The sequence below is a fragment of the Colletotrichum truncatum genome, assembly GCF_014235925.2.
Source record: "Colletotrichum truncatum strain CMES1059 chromosome Unknown Contig_0007, whole genome shotgun sequence".
NCBI lineage: Eukaryota > Fungi > Ascomycota > Sordariomycetes > Glomerellales > Glomerellaceae > Colletotrichum > Colletotrichum truncatum.
The window spans coordinates 1,540,752-1,563,163 of NW_027222404.1; the positions used below are offsets into that span (position 1 = coordinate 1,540,752).

Genomic DNA, 22,412 nt, shown 5'->3' on the forward strand with positions numbered 1-22,412 from the left:
GGTCCGTGGCTGCCACTGCAGATGACCCCTGTTTGCGGTCATCAACAAGTCTCTCATTGGCTGGAGATCTTTTTAGCCAATAGCAGGCTTCGCATTTCCAAGACGTGGGCAGATTCCGGATCGCTCCATTTCTCCAGCCAGTCGGCCCATTCGCAATTGCATGACAACAGCGCGAGTAATTGAACACCACCCACCCTTTGTTGGTATGTACGACTGTTTAAGTGGCTGATTTTGGGTTCCACGTTACTTTTCCAGGTCAGCATGGGGTAAAAGTTGCTGACCATTGCATCTCCCTGCGCCACCTACCTGATTTGTGACGCATCATGACCCATTGTCGCTTACTTTGACATCTGTAAAATAGACATTGAACTGCAGCGAGGGGCAGCGGTTCTTTCAAAAGCATATCCCTGACATTTCTAGTTCCTTGCAGTCCCTTTTTGTTGCGATGCCCAACCCTACCATTCTTACGCTGACCCATAGACTCAAGAATCAGCTCCTTGTGAGAGCACTTTGCTCCCTGATCAATCATAGATAGTTATTGAATAATTCGTCTTAGGTTGGCGTGAAAAGCAGTCCCATTACAACCGCTCAACTCACGTATATCGGCACCTTCATTGATGAGTATCCAGACAATTTCATCATTGCGCCCGAGTGAAGCGATCTGGAGGGCCTTCCCACATCTGCCCTGCTTTCAAGTAGCATCTTCACAAGTTCTGTTTGTTCTGCCCATGAAGCCGCCGCAAGAGCATTGCCCCACTCTCCGCAATGGGCGTTGATATCCGCATGCCGGCCGAGGAGAATTCGGACAACCTCTTTATGGCCGGAGAGTGCACCGACTTGGTGTGGGTAACCATACCATCCCCCCTGCTCATTCACATCGGCGCTCTTCTTCAATACCCCTCCACAGCACACACAACGCTGCCGTAGGCCACGTTATATAGCACAGGAGTACCGCCAATTGCGGGTCGCCCCTCCAGTTGAAGATCCTGGCCGCGCAATCGAGAACAGGTTCCGTAACTATCCTTGTTTCGCGCAAATTCTGCAATGAACTGTCGGGGCTGGCTTGCATCAGCTAGGATCGCATGGTTCATGCAGTAATGCGAAGCATACTGCGACAGTAGAAACCGCCGTCGCATGTCCCTTATCCCAACGCTGTGATCCAGCTCCAGCAGGTAGGCGACGCAGACCTTCGCGATAGGTCCCTGGCAAGAGGCTCGTCAAAGTCTTAAGAGATCCGTGTGTCCCGCTTCGACGTCAAGTATTCCTTGACCGAGAAATGAACCAGTTGCAGCAGTTTCATTCCGTCTTCTCAGGGCGCGATAACTATTAAGCTCTAGCAGTAGTAGGCAACTTCATCCAGTACCGGTCCCTGTTTCTCACGTCAAATCTGGGATTTCCCATAATCTCGAAAGCAATGGTGTTGACGGCTTCTTGTTTTTGTAGTGGTCTTGTAGAGAAAACAAGAATTTGCAAGATTCTTCGTGCGCTGACCTTGTGGTCCTCTGGGATTTCCTCCCACATCGCCCCATGTGTCATCTAGTGTTTTTGGCAGCGATTTTAGCGTTGTTAGGACAGCTTGTAAATCGGCTAATTTTTCGGGTGAAAGACCGATATCAGACAGATCTGATCCATGAAACTGCAAGCAGGCTTTGAAAGTGCTTGCTCTCGTTGTCTGAACCTTTTCGCACAGCTAAGCCGGGAACTACCAAGGCATATTTCCAAAGTTTAGGTGCATTCCAGGATGGTGCCAGACTTAATACGCATCGTACGATCCTGTTCGTTCAATAGAGGACAAGGTTACGGAAGAGGAGGGGCGGGAATGCTCCAGACATCAGATGGCAGGAAGCAGGGTTACAGGCCTTTCAACAAGGAAGTCATGTTTTTCAGACGGCTCATCACATGATAACGTGAAGTGAATTTTAGGACCGTCAATAGAACATCTGAGAGGAATTGGGTTAATCTTGATGTGGCCATAGACTCCCACTCGTCAAATACCCGACGGTTGTGGCCACGGCTTGGGTTCAAATAGCACAAGTGGGTGTTCCGAGTTGAGACTCTCCTCTTCGTTGAAGTTTCTGACAGCCACACAGATGGCGCTGATTGCAAGGTCTGATATTAGAATGGCGAAGACTTGCCGGACGCCATACCGGCCACGCAAGAAGAAATTTTTTAAAAAGAAAGAAAAAAAAAAAAGACCTATTCTCATTCAATTCATTCTATCGAGTAGGCGGAACAATTTGAGGCGCTATTCTGTGAAGACTGGTGTTAGGCCCCCGATCGTTGACTGCGTATTGTTCGGACAGCCGCGCAAGGGCCGTCTCTCAAATACATAGGCGCTGCGTCAAACTCAACTCCAAGGGAATGGAATACTACATCCATATATCGCCAGACCCGGTTATTCAAGCAGTGCGTCTACTGAACATATGAGAGACTACCAAATTAGTGGTAGAACGAGCTGTTAATGAAGTCAAGTAAGTTGAATCACGCTACGAAATCTGAAAGTACAGCTTAACCAACTATAGTAAATACTTGATTATATGCATGAGTTGCCGCAACATGAAAACAGACACACTAGTGTAAATGAATTTAGTCGTGCTTGATACAGTTGTATTTGGTAAGGTTTGCGCTATTGCTTGGCTGGGTTTTATAATTCGCTACGAAAGACCGAGATTCTGAAATTTCCTGTTGTGGTTGCCAAGCCTTCCCTTTTCCCCGTCCGAACTAGATCAGCGGAACTTCGGACTCAAATAACCTTCCGACCTTTTTCAAGGAAGGATTCTATCCGTGCGGATCACCATCAATTACTCGCGGCTCCAGTTTGATTTGCGGGTCGCACTCTGTGACGATGTCAACCCGCGAAAGGCATCTTCTCAGACAGGTGTTATGCAACATAGTTTCCCTTAGCAAAACAGAATTTTAACAAAGCAACTCGCTCTCTATAGTTCAAAGAGGTACGACACAATATTTCAGCTCAATACACAATTTGGTAGCTTAACCTATCGCTTCCTGGCACAAATCTCAGAGATAATATTCTGGTTAAAAAAAAGTGGATATCTCTTAGTTCGATATAAAGTTTAAAGAAGAACTGAAGAGCGGGAAGCTAAGACCAAGTCTGGAATATATTAAATGCCATTTGAACTATAGCATTTGCCATTTCTATTCCAATTCAGAGATGTTCGCCGCACCTCACAGACTTATAAGAACCTAACTTGGTTCGCAGTAACAACACTTTTTAGTATCAACTGAAACTCATCAACCGTCTCAAAAGCTTTTTGTCAACTAAATATCCCATTTCTCTTACAAGTCACAATCTCTCAAAATGCGCACCTCTTCCTTCTTCACGGTGATTATCGCCTCTCTGGCCACGATGGTCATGGCAACCCCAACTCCCCAAGGGAACGATTGCGTTGTAAGTACTCAACCTACATAACCATTTCTGCCGCTAATATGATTCAAAGTCTGGCTACATATGCTTCCAGCGAAACTCTGACGGTCGTTGCACTATTTGCAAGCCTTCTGGCGGCTCCTAAATGTTCAGAGAACGTGTGCATTCTAGACAGCCTTGAAAACTTAGGAGTTTTGTTCCCTACGAGAGTTCTACTAAAACGGGAAATATACTATGAAGTTTTCTTTGGTCCACTCCGAGGCGATTTCTATATTCGTTTCCTATCCTGTCTTTGTCTCTGTGTTTTTTCGACAAGAAACTCCTTTGCCGATAGTGGGACAGTCTGCCATCAAAAAGGACTGTGTCAGGTGAATCAAAAGCCGACAGCTGTGAATGTGCTACAGCCTCTTTAATACGTAGAGAGACGGTCTAAATGCTTGATTGCCTCCACCGTCACATAACAATCAATGACAAAGGCCGTTTTTGGATTACCTGTGCCAACATGATTGCGCTACTGCTCATTGAAACTTTCCAAATTCAGGCTGTGCCCTCTTGCTACCTGAATTCACGGTCTAAAACACTCCTGCGAGCCAAACCAATTCAGGTCTTCATGTGAATGGGGATATGATAGAGTTGACATGTTCAAGTAACGTAACTAGAATGTGAGGATCCTAGGTCGTATAACTTTCGAATGACGTTTTCTCCACAAAACGACTGCCATATCTTGTTAAGACTTTTAGTTGCAGTCTTTGTTGCAGGTAAGGTTTGTCCTATAAATCACACTTCACATTAATCGGTCATAGACCCAGTTGCTTTTGCACAGAAACACAGAGTCGCGCCAGTGATGATTTTGACTTCCATCATGGAATCAAACTTGCGGGGAACGCCTTTCATAAACCCAGAGTTCAAAGCGAATAGCAGTTGCTTTTTCCTTCTACCCAGAACAGCAACTAGCTATAGCTTTTGGGAGGACTGACCTTGGATTTTGTTTCATATTAGCCAGCGCGGAGCTCTCGACGGTGTTGGCTTCTGGTGGAAGCCAGCGTGCCACAGAATTGATGGATTTTGGGTTAGCGGGCCTAAGCATGATCGCTCAGAGCCATGGGATTGGAGCTGGTCAATTAGGTTTTCGGGGGAATATGAGCCACTGCTTTACAAGTATACAAAAGACATTGCCTCTCGACTATGGATTTTCGAGACAGAGATTCTATCAAATTAAGTTCAGATTACAGACTTCGTTCCTTTAGAATACCGATGAAATAGGACGCTGCACACCTTAAAGTTTGTAAAGAAAGAAGCTTACCACGTTTTCGCATAATAATCTACGTACTTCTCTCAAACTTCCTAAAGCTTTTATGCAGGTGTTCTTGTTTGCCTGATATGTATCTGGTAAAAGAAAAATCACACCTCGTTGGCTTGTCTATGGAATATCAGGCGGATGCATTCTGCACGCTGAAGGAAGAATAGCAGTGTGTATCAAATTCAATCTAGGTTACCAGAAGACCTTTTAGTATAACACGCACTCAAATTTCAAGAATTCCGGTTCATCACCGTACCCAAGAGTATCTAGATCGCTGTAAGCAAAAATTTCGTCGTCTGTCATAACTGTGTCACATGGACTGTAGCTTCACGCTTGGCACGTCATGTTTGTGTCGAGGGATTCGACTTCCAAATTTTCAATGAGTCCGACATATACATCTTTACATATCTAAACTACCATCGACTTTGCAGCAGTTAATACAATTTACTCGTAGACATAGGTATCAATTACCACCCGCCAGCTTAATGCCAAGGAGGATACCACTTCCAATGACTGATACTACCCCCCCAAGTATCTGTTTCACAGTCGAGTCCATCTCTTCACGGATTAGCAATGCCTTCTTCGGCATAGTGAAATTGCCATCGGCTTCCACAGAATCCGTAAAAAAGTCCCCATACACGTCGAATACGGTTCGATAGAAACCCATGGACACGGAGTTAGGGTATAGAAGAGCTTCGGTAAAAACTTCATCAGGAATCGCGTTCTTGACGAGATATTTGGATGCGGGCACGTCCGAAAGATCAGTTATCTTCATCTGTAGTCAATTATGTTAGCTCTGGTGTAAGTATGAGTAAATCGAGTCGCAACATATGAGATTGCGAGGCTTGTTATGATCAGTAAGACAGCCTACCTTTCGCAACGTAGCTTCCAAAACCACAGGCTTCCGGAAGAGGACCTTTGTCTTGAAAAACCGTTTGCTCTTGCTGGTATTTTGCCAGTAAAGGCTTCTGATAGTTTCCATGAATATCTGTGAGTCGTAATCCTCAGGTATTTTGACAAAATGGATGGAAGGGCGACTCTTCCACGAAGATTCGACGAGAACAACGCAATACACAGATGCCATTTTTTGGGCCTTAACCAATGATGATGAGAACTCGAGGAATGATTTTGCTTTTTCAGAAACTTAAACAGAAAGTAAAAGATGAACTTTGAGCGGGGAGGAATCCTTCATTTAAATACACGTCTGCCTTCAACAGGACGTTCTACCATCGGCTGGGTTTCCCTCAGCCACTTCATGTCGACTTCCACATCAATATTTCAATAGGCCAGCACGGCACAAAAAGATTGCAACTGCGTACACAAAGGGTTAAAAACAAGCCCCTCTCAAGTTTTGACCAAGAGATTGAATGCAGTCGCGGATAGGACGGGTCTTGCTCTACGAACAACAGAGCGAGTCAGTAGCATAGACACGCACATGCAGACGGGTTCAGACGGGTTCATGAGTAATATATGAAGACTGCAAAGACATCAAGATAAGTGCATTCTGCAAAGCACCGCCACTATGCGGTTGCGCAAACTTTCGTATTTGCTATAGATATTATCTTAAAGAATTTGAGATATAATAACTGCCACAGGAGCATGCTTCTTTTCACTTTGAAGTCAACAGATTTCCCACAATAGCAACGCTGTTAGATATAGAGAGAACTTTGTCAAGAAGTCCCAATGGAAAAAATACCAAATGCACGATCTGAGCACGGGCGTATGCAAAAATAGAGCCTGATTTAGTCTCCTTGCAGATGGTCAGGTTTAAAGTCAAGGTACATGATGGCAAACCACACGCTGTGATCCGACACGTTGATACAAGCAAACCATGTGTTCGATAACTATTCTATCAAGAAATGGTATGAAAATCTCAAAAGCTGCACTTATGTCAGCGGCCAACTTGGTATACGCAGCTGTGCATTTAGGGTGCCGTCACGCAGTCGCAGAAAACAGGGGTACTGATGTCTTGCAGGGCCAGGGGTCAGGGTCAAAGTGACCAGTGAGGGCGATTACGAGGTCTTGGAATGCCGACGAAAGACTGGATGGCAGGAGTGGCAGCCAAACTCTGATTCGTTCACGTCATACTTGCTTTCAAAACAACCTCCCAAGTTCCGTAAGCTCCTTTAAAGCTATTTAGCTGGTAATATCTCGTTTTGAATTTGGGAATCTGCACTAAGGATTTTGCAGAAACGTAAGAGTCGAAAAGCCCAGCTACATGCCTTGAAGCCAGTTTGGGCGAGGAAACGACAAAAGTATTCGAAGAGCAACTTTTGTCTTCTACTGCTATTGGTGACCCTGTTTGCGCAAGTGTGCAAACTCCTGAATCCATGAACCGCCGTAGCTGTGTCAGGGACAAATTTGATAGGCTGATGTCGACATTGGCAGGCTTCTGTGCCGATCATCTGGCGAACTAGTGCCCTATGGCATCCCTGAAAAGCAAGCTGATATGCAGCCAAGATGCTGCCCTGGCCCATTTGATAGGGTGGTAACATTCAGCTATTCTGAAAAGGACTAGAATGAAACGCGAACCCCTACTCCCTGAGCAGCCACCAAAACCAATCTACACCGATGCGTACACCACTACCGTGACGTAAGTAAATCTGGTTGTGTCTTCGCCTCCTGCGCAGTCGTGACCAGAGACCAACATGTAGCGCCTAACTACTGGTTGGTTTCCCTCAGGAGTACATATGGGATCAACCCCCGCAACCCCACGTCTGCGCGCCTGCGTACCTCAAATCGACTCCTGACCAGGGCCCACGGTGCAGACTGAGCATTACTGACTGCAATTGCGCATGATAACAAGACTTGAGATCATTATCTTTATTATAAACCAAATCCATTTATATACACGATGAAACCTCTTCTCGCACATTGTTTATTCTCTCCGTTGTTTTTGTCAATTCATTCAACGCTGAGGCAAACGGCGACAACATGACCACAACTCCACGTAGGATTATCGACAAGGCGTCGGTTCAAGTGCGCGTTGGCTCAACCAGCGGAGATTCTGGATACGATAGTGGACCGGTAAGCACACAAGCCTTTTTGAAACCTGCTCCCAATGTCCCGGGAACATTCGCGGAGGCAAGGCACGTTATGGGAGAATGAGGTGCTGATTCGTATTTGATTCTCTAGGATCAAAGAGTCTTGGTGATTCAGGCACTAAAGCGTGAAGACTTCTGGCTCAATGATACTCGCGACAAGCCTGTTGCCCTTCATGACGAATCTGAGACGAGCGACGATATTAAAGCAAGCCGCATTGCCATCGCGAAAGGCGAAATCCTTCGATTTAATAATGCTGTCAGACCTTTTCATGAGAGGGAACCGAAAGATCTTCAGTGGACGCTAAAGCTGCCGTCGTAAGTGATTACTCCTTCGACACTAATAATGATGTCGCCGTTCTAACAGCGTAGTTTCTCCCCAAAACTTCTCCAAACAGAGACAGCTCAAAAGCTCAAAGGAGGTGCATCAAATGATACTGAAAAGATACCAAGCGAACCAACTACGGAAAAGAACACCCAGCGAACGAATGCCCCGAGCACACCCTTGTTTCTATCTACAATCTTCTCGTCCCGCGAGGAGCAGCCAGCCTACGTCAAAGCGTTCATACACCTTATCCAAAAGCTCCCCGATGAAAAGAAGCACCTGCTACAACACGGGTGCCCCTGCAAAATCACACACAATCAAGTATCGCATGACAATGTCCATGAAGAGGGGTACGATGTTCTATATACAGAAGAGGAGGATGAAAAAGACGCGATAGAAGATGCTACGTACGTAGCCGACGAGAAGGATACCGCAGCCGTTGAGGGCGAGTCATCTAATCATGCAGTGCCGCGAAACCGCAGTGCAGTAACGAAGCGCTCCCCCAAAACAGGGAGGGCGGCTGGAAAGAAGCCCTCACCTCCTAAGCATGGTCGAAAGATCGGGAAAAGCGGGGATGACGGGGATGAAGACGATGGCGAAGACGACCCCATTCGTGTCCATAACATACCCCGAAACTCCAACACTTGGCTTTGTCCCTTCTTCATTCTTTGGTTTATTGAAATATTCTGCCCCAATATCGTTCTTCATACACCCCCTCCTCCACTACGCCAGTGCTGCCGGCCCCCTACTGCAATAAAAAACTTCTCAGGTCTGAGGTAATGGATATACACTCGCCTACTCCAGTCGCATGTTTTTCTAACCCGATGTTATCTTAGGTATCACCTCCGCAGAGATCATGGAGCAGAGATAGATGAAACAATCCTGAACAACATCATGAATGCAAAATTCACAGGGGTGGACTTCCAACGTTACCAACAGATTTGGGCTGCGTTGTTCCCTGATGTGGCTTTCCCAGAGTTCTTCTCATCCCATTGTAAGCCCACTTTTGCCTTAAACGTAGGCAATCAAAACCTGCCTGACCCCTTCTTTGGGGGCATATGCTAACATTTAGCGTAGTATATGACATCCAACTTTGCTCTCACGTCCAAGACATCCTGATACAGACTTTCTTAGCCTTGATGGATTATGGGACCGAAGAAACGCCCGCAGACACAGTCCAACGTAATTCGCAAGCAAGCGCCTGGATTGTTCGAATGTCTTTGGAAATGGGAGCCATTTTTGGATCAGACCTGATAAATGGTGCCAGAGAGAGATCTCGTACAAATGACCTGCCGCAGTTGAGCCCTCAAGCGTCAGATCCTTCACAGGGCCAAGCAGGATCCAACACCACGATGGCTGAACCTACAGGCTCGCCAATATCGGTTTTGGGCGGAGACACGGTTCTTTCAAGTCCAAATGAATCTTTCAGCGCGGTTACGCCTTTGGAGCAAATACAAATTACTCCCTATTCACCTTCCAACTTCGTTGACCCCGGAGCAGCACAGCCACTGTCAGAGGGTTTCGGAGTCCTGCCGTCTATCAACAGGCAACTTTCTGTATCCCGGCAGCCGCATAGGCGTCAACAGAGCTTTTCAACCCACGAATCTACGACAAATGTCACACGGCCTACTTCGCTTCAGCCTGCCGCATTACCAGTGACGAGTGCTAGTCCCTCGCTGCAATCGCTTGAGCAAACCCGACAGGAGTTGTTGGAAGAGATTGAGCGACGCCATTTATTGCAAGAAATAGCGGACCTTCGGCAACAGTTGGCGACTCTTCCAGCTCAACCGAACAACAGTAACCCACAAAATAATTGGATGTGAAGATTTATGGATCAGTCAGTTTTGGTCAATATCAGAAGCCGAGTAAAGAAAGAGACGCATAACTATGGCATTAACCTCGCTAGACGTGTAGCAGCGTTATATGTGAGGAGGCACTATTACCAAGTGTACTTGAGGGATTTCATATCCGGGCAAAAGGGAGGAACGCATATTCCAAGTCTTAGAGCGCGAATGCATGGCATTTGCCTGGGCATTATTTAGTTGAGGTGTCTTGTTATCATACAAAACGCTAGAGGTTTTGACTCAGACTTTACAATAGAATCAATAAACTACTAAGAGGAAGACTACTTATCCCAATATAGCCTTGAATCAGACCTGGGCGGTTGTAAGTGATATGGTTTTAAGCTACTAGCTTTAACATGAAGAGTCTGGTGACTAAGATGCTGCATCGCTTTGGACACCAGATGAGGTTTTCAAAGACACCCATAAGCCCCCCGGTCACAGAGAAATCTAAGACCAAACATGATAGACTCATCGAAGGTATCAGAAAAGAAGACTTCCACCGTGTATCCGGGGTTTAGATTTGGATTCAGTTGAAGCTAGTGTCTACTCTTCATTGCTAAGGGACTCCTTGAACTGATCTGTGTATGCCTAAGGAGTGAGGATGATCTTGTGCTCCTTGCGGGCGTTGAAGAGCTCGTATGCCTCCACAGCGTCCTCCAGCCTCATTTGCTTCTCGCAGAGAAATGCCACCTGGTCCTGCACTTTAATGAGACACTGCAATGCTTCATCAAAGATTCCATAAACGGGGCAGCGACCCCACGCTATGGTTACATTCTTTCCGTATAAAAGGGGCCCAGACAATGTCAGCGGCTTGGCTTGGACGCCGACACTACTAATATGGCCAAATGGGCGAACCATTTCCAAGCAAAGCGCGAACGCCTCAGGTCCACCCACCACCTCCAGCACAACATCAGCCCCACGTCCATCAGTCGCCGCCTTCACAGCCGCGACGACATCTCCGGATAGCGGCTTCGCTCCAAGTCTCGCCGCCTCTTCGAGACGTTCGGGAACCATGTCGATTGCGTAAACTGTGTCCGACCACGTCAAGGCAGAGGCAATGGCACAAATGCCAACAGGTCCACACCCTACAACAACAACCGCGGTTTTTTTTGCGACCTCCGGCTTCAAGGGTTGCAAGAAGCGCGAGGCACAGAAATACCCGGTGGGAAAGACGTCTCCCATCAGCACCAGAACCTTCGGTGGAATAGATCGAGGGGCATGATTAAGGCTGGTATCCTCGTTTGAAATACGAACATATTGAGCTTGGCCGCCATCAATATCTCGTGGTTTTGAATTGTTTCCTATCATCACCGGCCGGTTAAAGCAAAACCACAAACATCTACGGCTGAGAAGACGTACCGAAAAGATGATAACTAGGACAACGACTGGTTTGCCCCTAACGGCAGTAGAAGCAGTCTCCGCACTGAGTGGTGAAGGAGACCTAAACAAGGGGAAACCCTGTTAAGCTGAAAGTCTAGAAGTAAGAATTCAAGAGAATACTAACCGCCACGGAGTCACCCTCTTCGAATTTCTTTACCCTGAATGAAACGTCCGGGAATCTTGATGCGCCCCCGGAAAAAATGAAGATCACTCCCGCAAAGCCCTGCTGCAATAACTTTGACAATGACATCAGTAGCATTGAGGAGGCGAGGCACTAACGTCCCACACCCACTTCTGGGTGTTACGGCCAGCTAACTGACAGTGGGTTTGTGTTAACAGTAAGCCAGGGATTGAGAGTAGTAACAGTCGTTCCGTGGTCCTGGTCGAATAGATCGTAGATCTTCAAAGGTCTTGGTGATCAGTCAAGGCCTCAACAAGAGTCGTAGAGTAGTCGTCACTTAGGTATAGCTGAAAGTACCGGTTAGGGTAATCACAAAGTTGATTGCTGAAGAGCTATGGAAGTCTGACCTTGAGCCAGGCTCAGGTCATACTATATACAAGTCCTGAACAGTGTTTTTTGTCTACCTGGGGGTGATCACCTAGGTGCATGAGGTGATCGCGATCAGTTGGCAATGCCAACTGATCACTGAGCGTCCCGTCCTGTGCTCCACTGATCGTTTCCTTATCTTATCGTCACGTGACTTGTACCATAGTTCTTCCGTGCCGAGTGAGTTCCCGCTGTTCCCGTGATCCTGTAGTACAAATGTCCTGTCCTAGCCGCCCGACGCCCAAGTGGGTCGTTCGGCTGTTATCCTTGTTTACGGGTCGTAACACTGGGCACCCCCCACATTTGGGCACCCCATTTACACCAAAAACGCCGTTTTTCGAAATTCTATATTAAACTAACTACTAACGTACATGATAAGCGAGTGAGACAGACAAGCGAGTGAGACAGTAAACCGCGACCGTCGCACCTTGACGCGACCGGCACCTTTTCCTCTACAATAAATCATGGAATCAGCTAGTATTGAAAGAAGGTTACAAATTGCCCTTCAAGCAATGAGAAATGACCCAAAACTTAGTGCTCGGGCCGCAGGTGCACTCTATACAGTCAGTCACGCAACATTAAGCCGGCGACTAAAGGGAATAGTCTCACGACGCGACAGCATGCCTAATTCACGGAATTTATCAGATTTAGAAGAGAAGACAATAGTTGAGTATATTCTCGACCTAGATGCGCGATCATTTCCTCCCCGGCTGAGTGGTGTGGAAGAAATGGCCAATCGACTTCTCGTAGAGCGCGACGCGCCTCCAGTTGGGAAGCGCTGGGCTTCTAATTTCGTCAAGCGACAACCACAGCTTAGGACGCGTTTCTTTCGCAAGTATGACTATAAGAGAGCTTAATGCGAAGATCCAGAGGTGATTCGTGGCTGGTTTTCGCTTGTGAAGAATACAATTGCGAAGTATGGTATTGCTGATGCTAATATCTACAACTTTGATAAGACCGGCTTTATGATGGGCGTTATTGCTTCTGGAATGGTTGTTACAAGTGCTGAAAGGCGTTCAAATACGAAGATGACACAGCCTGGCAATAGGGAATGGGTTACAGTTATCCAGGCTATTAATTCCCAAGGGGAGAGCATCCCGCCATACATCATCGTTGCAGGCCAGTATCACCTCTCAAGCTGGTATACAGAAACCTCTCTTCCGGGCGATTGGGCTATTGCAACGTCTGAAAATGGATGGATAACAAACGAGAGAGGTATTGACTGGATCAGACACTTCGACATTTATACAAAACCACGTACGTCTGGGAAATATCGCCTCCTCGTTGTTGATGGTCATGAAAGTCACCACTCCGCAGCCTTCGAGCTCTTTTGTCAAGAAAACAACATTATTACACTGTGCATGCCGGCTCACTCGTCTCATCTACTTCAACCCTTAGATGTTGGTTGTTTTCAGCCGTTAAAGAATGCCTACGGTCGGCAAATTGAGAATAAGATGCGGCGAGGCACAACCCATATCTCGAAGGAAGATTTCTTTGCAGCATTTCACGAAGCTTTTAAGCAGTCTTTTACGAGGAAAAATATCCAGGGAGGTTTCCGAGGAGCTGGACTTGTCCCTTTGAATGCAGAAAGTGTTCTCTCAAAGCTGGATGTAAAGTTCCGAACGCCAACGCCTGAGGAGGGGGTCCCTCAGACACCAGACCCTTGGATCTCTAGGACGCCGAGCAACCCAAGCGAAGCAAGATCACAGTCTACTTTTATTAAGAGTCGAATCTCACGCCACCGAAGCAGCTCTCCAGCATCAATTTATAGTGCTGTGAGTAAGCTAGCCAGAGGGACAGAAGGACTAGGGCATCGGGTAGCATTACTAGAGTCAGAGGTTCAAATCCTTCGAGAGGAGAATGCAATATTAAGTCGGCGTCGAAGGGCTAAGAAAACACGTCTACAGAAAGGAGGAAGTCTTACTATATCTACTGGAGAGGATATACAGTCGCAAAGAGAGGCAGACACGCAACTACAAGAGGAAACGCGACGGAGTAGTGGTCGCAAAGTGAGGTCTGAGACGACTCATCGTCGGTGTGGCGTATGCGGGAATACAGGCCACAACGCGAGAACATGTCAATTTATTGAGGAAACATCCGAAGAACAGGAATCCGAGTAGTATTAATCAATCTAAGATTTCTTGTTATAGATTTCGATATTATTGTCGCGAAGGTCTGGTTTACTGTCTCACTCGCTTGTCTGTCTCACTCGCTTATCATGTACGTTATACTTACTAAGAAAAGAAAATATATATAAACTATGTTAAGTATAATTATAGCCATCTAATTTTTTATAAAGGTTTAAATATAATAATAGTTATAATATAGAAGTTTAAAACTAAAAGCTTTAAAATGTTAGTAGATACTAGTAACTTACTAGTATTCCTTAACATTAGAAAAATATATTTTCGCTTATATATACTTATTTAAAAAATCTAGGAAATTAATATTTATACTTATTAAAAGTATATAATTATATCTAAAAGAGATTTAAAAGTATTACTTTAGTAAATATAGTATAATTAAGGGTTAAAATTCTATAATAGAAACTTTTCTTAGGGGAAATTTTAAAATATTATTCTAAGCTTAAAGAATTTTTTACTAAGTATAAGAATATATAAATCTACTATATCTTACTTAAAAATTCTAATCATATTAGTTAAATATCTCTACCTATTTTATATATTAAGATATAGGCTAGGTAAATTAGTATTATAAATGTTAAACCTTGAATTTATAATACTTATTATTAATAATACTAGTATATAGCTACTTAAGTATTATAATTAAGTCTTAATCTATTTAATATATATTTATTCTCTTTAATAAGTAAAGTATTTAGTTTAATATAGAATTTCGAAAAACGGCGTTTTTGGTGTAAATGGGGTGCCCAAATGTGGGGGGTGCCCAGAAGTGGGTGTGGGACGTTAAGCGGTCCTCAACGGTGACCTTGCCCACCTCCTGGAAGACGACAGCTCGCATAGAATCTTGGGGCATATTGCTTGACTTCTTTCGGAAAAAGATGTGATTGATGTTTGACTTTAGCCTCTGAAATGCATTACATCTGTTGCAACACTTTATACAAAACGCACGCTATTACTTCCCAAGTGCGTAGTGAACCACTTTCTTACCCCAACTCGTACTGCTTTCGCCCCCCGCGCCAATGGAAGCAAGAGGAGCTTCGAACAGTGTGCGGAAGGAATTTGAAGAGGAGATCTTGGCTTTTCTACCAGCTTGGATTGGGCCTTCTCCGAGTTCCCAGTCATCGCGAGACAGCCCCCAACTGCCTCCATATGACCAGGGTTTCCACCCCAAATCACCCCAACTCCTGGTAACAGATCCTTCAATCAGCTCCAAGCTTACAGGCAGTGGGCTCAATAAATGACGGTTGACCAGTTCTACTGTTAGGCCCCAGGCCTTAATTAATTGTCGATGGATTCATTTCTACATCTGTATCCATATCGTTGCGATATTTGAAACCTGTAGTGGTGAATCGAGTACCTTATATAGCTTCACTCCAGAGATGTTAGGTACCCTGAAAGTTTATGTCGGCACTGGTCAACAGAAAGGGGAAAAAACCAGTTCTTCTTGTATCCAATTTGAGGATTGGCAACAAATTTTACTTTCAAGCTAAGGGCACCAATACCTATTAAGTATAAGAGTGATGGCCACAATCCCTTCATTTCAACCTAACGGGTCCTTTGGTACACATCCCGCTTTGTTTCAAATTAGAAGATAAAAAGAAGTTTTAACTAACGTAAGCCAGAGATCAGATGTAAAAGGAAGGGAATTCGTAAAGTGCCCCGCTGTAACCCATGAACTCATTGATCTGCTAGTAATGCTGGATTTCCGTACCAACAGTTCGGTAAAACCACCTGTTGGAGTAGATTGTCACCGCGGCTGGCGGATAGTGGAAAGGCCGAAAGTCCGAGGCTGGTGTGTCCAACCGGCTGAAGTCTTTCGCGGAGGCCCATAGGCATGACTCAAGGCCAGCGGACTTTCTTGTCGGCTAATAGGTTTCCGGATAGTAGCAATATATTGAGTTACAAGCGGACAACTAAAAAGCCGAGGATTTATCGATGCGTTTGCTCCGCAGTAGGCCCTTTCTGTATTTTTCGGCCCCATGGTGGATTTTCGTATAGCGTATCGTAAACGAGAGTACACTCGTTAGTTGTAGCAGTATTGGTCAAATCTGCAGTTAAATGAAAGTCGCGGTTTAGCTAAGTGGTGGCATTGTTCCTGAAAATGGAATATGCTACTACTCACGCCGCGAATACCACATAATAGCAGATAATAGCCGTGGCATCATTACGCTCCGGGCCCCAAGTCAACGATTCAGATCATGATGGGAGTTAGAGGCACTACAGACTGGACCGTTACCAAGCCTTACAAAGCCTCGCTGTTCGGGAGTAAAAGTTTTGTGGTCCGTTACAAAACCCTGCAAGAGGAGCCTCGCTGTTCGGAAGTAAAAGATTTGTGGTCCGTGCCGCTGAATAGTGCCATATTGCCGCAGTGGATGCTCTTGCAACTAGAGGCGGAAAGTCATAGCGATAGGATCAAACACAAGGGTATTAAGGTTTGCAGCCATGCCATATTAATATAAAGGACAAGAAAAGGCGGTGGATATGCCCTGGTGTGGGCATTAAAGTAACGAACATTTTCTGAAGGTTCAACCGAACCATGCGGAATTGGGCCCCTTCTTCGTGAAGATGTTGCTTTTATATTGCCAAATGGAAATATTGTAAGACACAGCCATTTTTGGTGCAAAGAAACTTTTTAATCTCCCCAGATGCACTTCCTGGCCGATGAGAACGTTGCGCCGATGCTGTCCTAGGTCTCTGTGTGTGAAGATATTTTTATTTATGCCAAACTTGGGTATGTTTGAGCCGTCTATTGAATCAAAAGCTAAGGCTTCCCCTCATCGAATGATAGGAGCCCCGAGGTCAATGTCTACAAAGAGCAATGATCAACGAGATGACGGGTGTATATAGGTAGAGTCCAAAGTGAGACTGTTAATGTTTATGCATTCTAATAAGCTTGGTGGCAAAGTTGTAATAGTGGGTAACAAAGTGATTAATATTTCATTACCATTGCTGTCGCCAAACCTAATGACATGGCGTATGTCCATGTGGGCTTTTTTAATCTACGCCTAGTGCTACCAGCTTGGCCTAAATTTAACCCAAACGAGGCGTGTGAGGAGACTGTCATATGAGGGCCACAGATATTAATATTGTCCTGCAAAATTGGTAAGCCGTCGTCTGATAATCACAGAAAACAAAGTTTAAGGTTAGCACAGGAGACATTGGATTGGTTTGAATCAGATGAATTTCGTCCAAACAGAGCTTAGCGGTCTTTACAGATCCAGAAATACTACTCATGATGCACTTTACAAGGTGCCAAGCAACTTGTACGGTGTAGACGATTAGCATTTCTGTAGAACGGAGTGCTCCGTGAGTGCTCCACGGAATGCTCCGTACTGATGACAGCGATAGAGGATAAAAGAGATCTGATATTCATTCTATCTCATGATCTTTATCAGACATCGACATCTATTCACTCATTTCTTCAGTCACTCACTTCATTACACATTTCTTAGAACGGTACAATCACAAGTCAAGATGCGCTTCGAAGTCGTTGCCCTCCTGGTCGCAAGCGTTAGCTCTGCCTCTGCTTCCTTCTACTGCAAGCGCCCCGGTTTCCGCCACGGCAACCAGGTATGTCATCACAACAGATGGACGACCATAATCTATGCGACATGACTAACTCGTGATTAGGGATACGGTGGAAACTGTCGCGCTGAGGAACTTGCTTCGTGCAGGACCAACACTAAGGCTGGCCAATGGCCCGCTGTAAGTTTGACAACATTCCTGACTCATCAAGCCTGACTCTAACACTCTTCCAGTGCGCCAACAACAAGCCTCACGTCCAGTGCTGGGTTGAAATTTACGAGTAAGCGACCTGTCTTTCTGAGGGCTTAATAACAAGCTAACATGGCAATAGCAATGGGTCGAAGCGTGGCACCGACTGCTACTACTGGGACGGCGCCTGGTAAACATTGTGCATCTGTGTGGAAATATTTGTACTCTATACCCGGCATTGGAGTTTGGGTAACCAAGACCAGCCATCTACAAAATTAACAATATCAAAGAGCCATTGTCATAAGCCGAAAATTCTTCAGGTGCAATTCAAAGCTTCTAAGCCTGACTTAACGCTCAAGGCAGTCCTCATTGAGGCTGAATGAATCTGGACTTTATTGGATCAGGAGAGAGAAGCTGGTTGATTCTAGAAAGGGCCATCTTCTCGAAACACTACTCTTGTACCTCAACTTCACAACGGTGACAAAGATAATACAACAAGATTAGAAGATTTCTCTTCTTTTCTACGCATACGGGTATCCCCGTCAAGCCGAAGGAATACAAGGGCACCAAGTAAAGTTCTTGGAATCCTACAATCACTAGACTTAATGACCACTGAAAAGCAACGACATGTGTCTCAAACGCTTTACCCCCACGTCTACTCGACAAATTGAAGATAATCAGAACGCTACATTATCTGTTCCATGGCAGCAATCTCATGAATCAAGACTGTGCTCAGCGAACGCACATACGGCGGTTTCATCATGCAAAAATGATCTGAGGGAAAGTGTCAGCGGCATCAGTCACTCAGGTACGGGAAGAAAAGAGTCAGGAAATAATCACCTCCATCAACTGTGTGCACAAACACCTCCTCGCCCAACAAGCCATCCCACCCGTTCGGGCCAAACGACTTCCGGCATCCCCAGAACCAGGACTTGAACTCGGCCTCGAACTCCCCGGTACTGACTGTCGCCGGATCCGCCACTTCACCGAGAGTCGGGCCCATGGCCGCCGGACGCTGCACCGTCACATCGCGCAGTGTCTGGTCAGGATTCTCATTGACGCCCCAGCGGGCCCAGACGACGGCGGCGCGCTGGGGGCGCGCAGATGTCGGGAACGGACGAGGCGTGTACGAGTGTAGAGCTTTAATTGTAGCCGCCGCATGGGCGAGGTCACCCGGGTCAAGTAAGACGTTAGTATGCTCGACGATAACGCGCCAAGCGCGGGCAACAAAGGCCGTGTCGATGGCACGAGCTTGAGGAATGGCGCGCGGAATCCGCATATCGATGAGCAAGAGGCCGGAAATCGTTTCGTGTTCTAGCACAGCTAGTTGGTATGCTACTTCGTAAGCGTATGCGGCCCCAGCAGACCGCCCACCGATAAGGTAGGGGCCGTACGGTTGCAAGCGGCGGATGGTTTTGATAAAGACTTTGGCGAGATCAGGAATAGGCATGTCGAAGGCGTCAGGGTCTTCTATGAAGGGCGATTCTAACGCGTAGAGACGCTGGTTGTTTTGAAGAGGGGCCAGGTGGACAAAGGCGTCGGCCGAGCCATGGCCGTCAGCAATCATAAAGATTGGCCGCTGCTTGGAGTTTGGGTTGCCTTGAATCAGAACAGCGTTAGAACTGATTTCCACCGGGGGCGTGAGGATCACCTGGCTGCTACTAGAACTGGAGGAGACGCTAGCACCGGCGCTGGGCAGGTCGCCGTCCAGCTCGGCTTCGACGTCTGCAACTGTCGGGTGGTTCATGAGGAATGACGCGGGTAGCTCCTGGCCCGTCTTTTGTTTATACTGCGACATGACTTTGATGCTCATCATAGAGTCGACGCCGGCCGCTTCGAAATCGTCCATATCGGCCAAGTCATTCGGAGCCATGCCGAGTTCTCTGGCTACAATTCGGAGCAGAATCTCGCTCCGCCGTTCGGTTGATGAAGGTGCTTCGCGGCCAGTTTCCGCGAAAACTGGATTAGACTTCATAGTCGGTGATTCAACACTCAATCTCGGTTGTTGTGGGCTTGTATTTGCGGGCTTTGCATGTGTAAGTTGTTTTCTGGCCTCTGACACGGTTGTATACGTGAGAAAGAAGGCCGCCGGGAGTTGTAGACCAGTCTTCTTCTGTAAATCTGATGTTATGGCAATGCTCATCTGCGAATCCACACCAATATCGATAAAACAGGTTGTCGGCACTAGCTCGTCCAGGCCAACGCCCGTCCGCTTCGAAATGATGCGTAGTAGTGTATCGGCGTGGTCTACCTCCGGCAACGACACTCGTTCATTTGCGCCTTGCAAAGGCGGGTCGGGAAAGTCTCGAAGCCGGCGTCCACGGCCGGGAGGTGGTGCAGCAACGGCTTTTGGTATCGGTGCGCTACCGGAAGGGCTGGCATTTGAGTGTCCAATGGCGATGGAGAATATCTCTTTCGTCATAAGCTGGAAAGTAATCCCGGAGCAAAGGGCGATGAGGCCGTCTTGGTCAAAGACGTATACGTCGCACACGGTAACGCCCTTGGCGGATTGCTCGCGCACATTAGCATAGCACATACACTGCGTACGGCTGGTGATAGGTGCAAGCAGCTGGAAGGAGCTGATACGGTTGGAGATGTGAATAACGTCCCTTTGCTTAGAAGGATCGGCGTTGAGGATGAAGCCCGATAAGTGCACGATACCGTCCATAGTAAAGGGGTTGCAGGTAAACTGGCCCTGATTGCCCGCACTCTCATCCAAGATGCACGAAGCCACGGCGTCCTGGAAATCTGGCGGCACGTATGCTTCCTGGATGCATTGATATGGCTCGCTGTATTCAACTTCGGCCTCGAACAGCTTGTAAAATAGATTGCGTGAGATGCGGTGCGTCATGCCGGACTTTGACGTCTCAAGCAAACTGTCTACTCGGCGTCGTATCATGTTTTCCATGAAACCCCATTGACGGACCGTTGATGTACTTTCAGAGCTAAAGCGCACCTTGCAAATGCCATGGTTTGCTGTCACGCCCGCTGGACTTGTGGAAGAGAAGAACACAGAAATTTCCGTGTCTGTGTCTTCCATGCTACATTCGACGTGAATTAGATGTTCTTCGTTCTTTGAGTGCACTACAAGGGCGTGCGTCATCTGCAAATCGGCGATTTCGAGATGGAACCCCTCGCCAGCAAGACCAGTCGATTTCCAAAGGTAAGATGCTGCCGTGTGTGCCATTTCTACAAACACGCTTGCCGGGCAGAGCACCACGCCGCCCACGATGTGTCCTTGAATAGCCGTCGTCAGCTCAGGATTCGATGTGCTTGACGTGAAGGTCGCTTTTGTCTTCCCACCGTCAGATCTCAGACTATCCAAATTTTGCAAAAAGGCATAAGGCAGCGATTGCTGCGGAGATATTGTTTCCTTCCCAACAGCTTCTGGAGCACGTCTGATCTTGTATGGTACCCAGTAAGTCTTGGAATCGAATGCGTACGTGGGTAAATCCAGAAGCCGCAGAGAGGACTCGGAGTCCCGGTGAAACCAGCGCCAGCAAACAGACAGACCCGCGACATGGAGCGCAGCGAGACAATTAGAAAAGCTCTCCCAGCTGTTATTTCCCTGCTGAAGAGTACTCAAAGTGGTCAAGTCCTTGTTGGAGCAAGACTTGGCCATGAGTGCTGTACAGACTGGATGAGGGCCGAGTTCAAGTGCCACTGTATTCGCCTGGAGCAGTTTCTGCGCTTCGCATGCGCGTACCGCACCCAAGAAGTCAACCGGCTCACGCATCTGGCGCCGGAGATATGCTGCATTGAAAACTCCATCGTCGTAAACGACTTTGCCAAGTAAAGTAGAGGCAACTGGTATTCGGGGTGTACTGAAGTGCACCTTACCCACAGCCTCTTCATAGCGCTCAAGAAGTGGCTCAAGCTGGTTCGAATGGAAGCCGTACTGGACTTTGAGCAGCGATGTGTGAATGCCGAGATTTTGCAGCGTCGATTGCAACACAGAGAGCTCGTCGTTGATGCCACTGATTACCGTCATAGCTGGGGCGTTGATGCATGCGATCTGGCAAGTTGGGCAGTTGGACTTGCAGAGCATGTCTGCAACATCACTGTGGCACATGTTCACCGCCAGCATTGAATATGTGTGTGCCGTGCAGTGTTCCTGGATCAGTGAGGCTCGCGTGTGGACGAGGTACAGCATGTCGCTGACGGAGAGGACGCCCGCCACACAGAGTGCCGCGTATTCACCCAGCGAGTGGCCTATCACCAGATTCGGCTGCAGTCCCAGTGAGCGGAACAGATGGGCCATGGCGACTTCCAGCGCCACCAGTGCAAGTTGAGTCTGACATGCCGTCGCCGTGGCCACGTCCTGCGCGTCGATGATTAGATCAAGGAAGCGGTCGAGACCTTGGGCATCGCACAGGTCTTGGAATGAGTCCAGCGTGGAACGAAAAGAAGGCAACAAATGATACAACTCTGCACCCATTCCCCTGTAAATGGACCCTTGGCCGGTGAAAGAGAACAGGAGTTGAGTATCCTTCAGCGTTGCTTTCTGAACAGTGCCGAGCTCGCCCAGCAGCTCTTGAAGGGACTGCACGACATATGCGGATCGGTGCATCTCATGCATTCTCCTCGCCGTGGTGGTATATGCCAGGCTGGCTAGGTCGGTGTCTGGGTGTTGAAGCAGATATTCTTTCAGCCGTTCCTCATTTCCTTCGAGAGAAGTGCGTGTTCGGCCAGAGAAGACAACGACGTGATGCAGGCGCTCGTCCTGAACTCT

The 22,412-nt window shown here is 47.0% G+C and overlaps 5 protein-coding genes across 5 annotated transcripts; 3 read left to right on the forward strand and 2 right to left on the reverse strand.

Annotated features, from left to right (window-relative positions):
- Positions 1-704: 704 nt before the first annotated feature.
- CTRU02_210851 (uncharacterized protein) lies at positions 705-872 on the reverse strand (the record flags this gene model as incomplete). The annotated part of the gene is made up of 1 exon (XM_036721907.1): positions 705-872. One exon carries the CDS (start codon positions 870-872, stop codon positions 705-707), a length of 168 nt encoding a protein of 55 aa, XP_036586279.1.
- Positions 873-7,619: 6,747 nt separating this feature from the next.
- Positions 7,620-9,170, forward strand: CTRU02_210852 (uncharacterized protein; the record flags this gene model as incomplete). Its single annotated transcript, XM_070205524.1, has 5 exons — positions 7,620-7,712; positions 7,821-8,044; positions 8,099-8,827; positions 8,888-9,068; positions 9,129-9,170. The coding sequence occupies 5 exons, from the start codon at positions 7,620-7,622 to the stop codon at positions 9,168-9,170; spliced, it is 1,269 nt and encodes a 422-aa protein (XP_070060767.1).
- Positions 9,171-10,483: 1,313 nt separating this feature from the next.
- On the reverse strand, positions 10,484-11,077 carry CTRU02_210853 (alcohol dehydrogenase GroES-like domain-containing protein; the record flags this gene model as incomplete). The annotated part of the gene is made up of 1 exon (XM_036721904.1): positions 10,484-11,077. One exon carries the CDS (start codon positions 11,075-11,077, stop codon positions 10,484-10,486), a length of 594 nt encoding a protein of 197 aa, XP_036586276.1.
- Positions 11,078-12,286: 1,209 nt separating this feature from the next.
- CTRU02_210854 (transposase) lies at positions 12,287-13,942 on the forward strand (the record flags this gene model as incomplete). The annotated part of the gene is made up of 2 exons (XM_070205525.1): positions 12,287-12,657; positions 12,694-13,942. 2 exons carry the CDS (start codon positions 12,287-12,289, stop codon positions 13,940-13,942), a joined length of 1,620 nt encoding a protein of 539 aa, XP_070060768.1.
- Positions 13,943-17,440: 3,498 nt separating this feature from the next.
- CTRU02_210855 (uncharacterized protein) lies at positions 17,441-17,874 on the forward strand (the record flags this gene model as incomplete). The annotated part of the gene is made up of 4 exons (XM_036721903.2): positions 17,441-17,536; positions 17,597-17,671; positions 17,725-17,771; positions 17,823-17,874. 4 exons carry the CDS (start codon positions 17,441-17,443, stop codon positions 17,872-17,874), a joined length of 270 nt encoding a protein of 89 aa, XP_036586275.2.
- Positions 17,875-22,412: the final 4,538 nt, after the last annotated feature.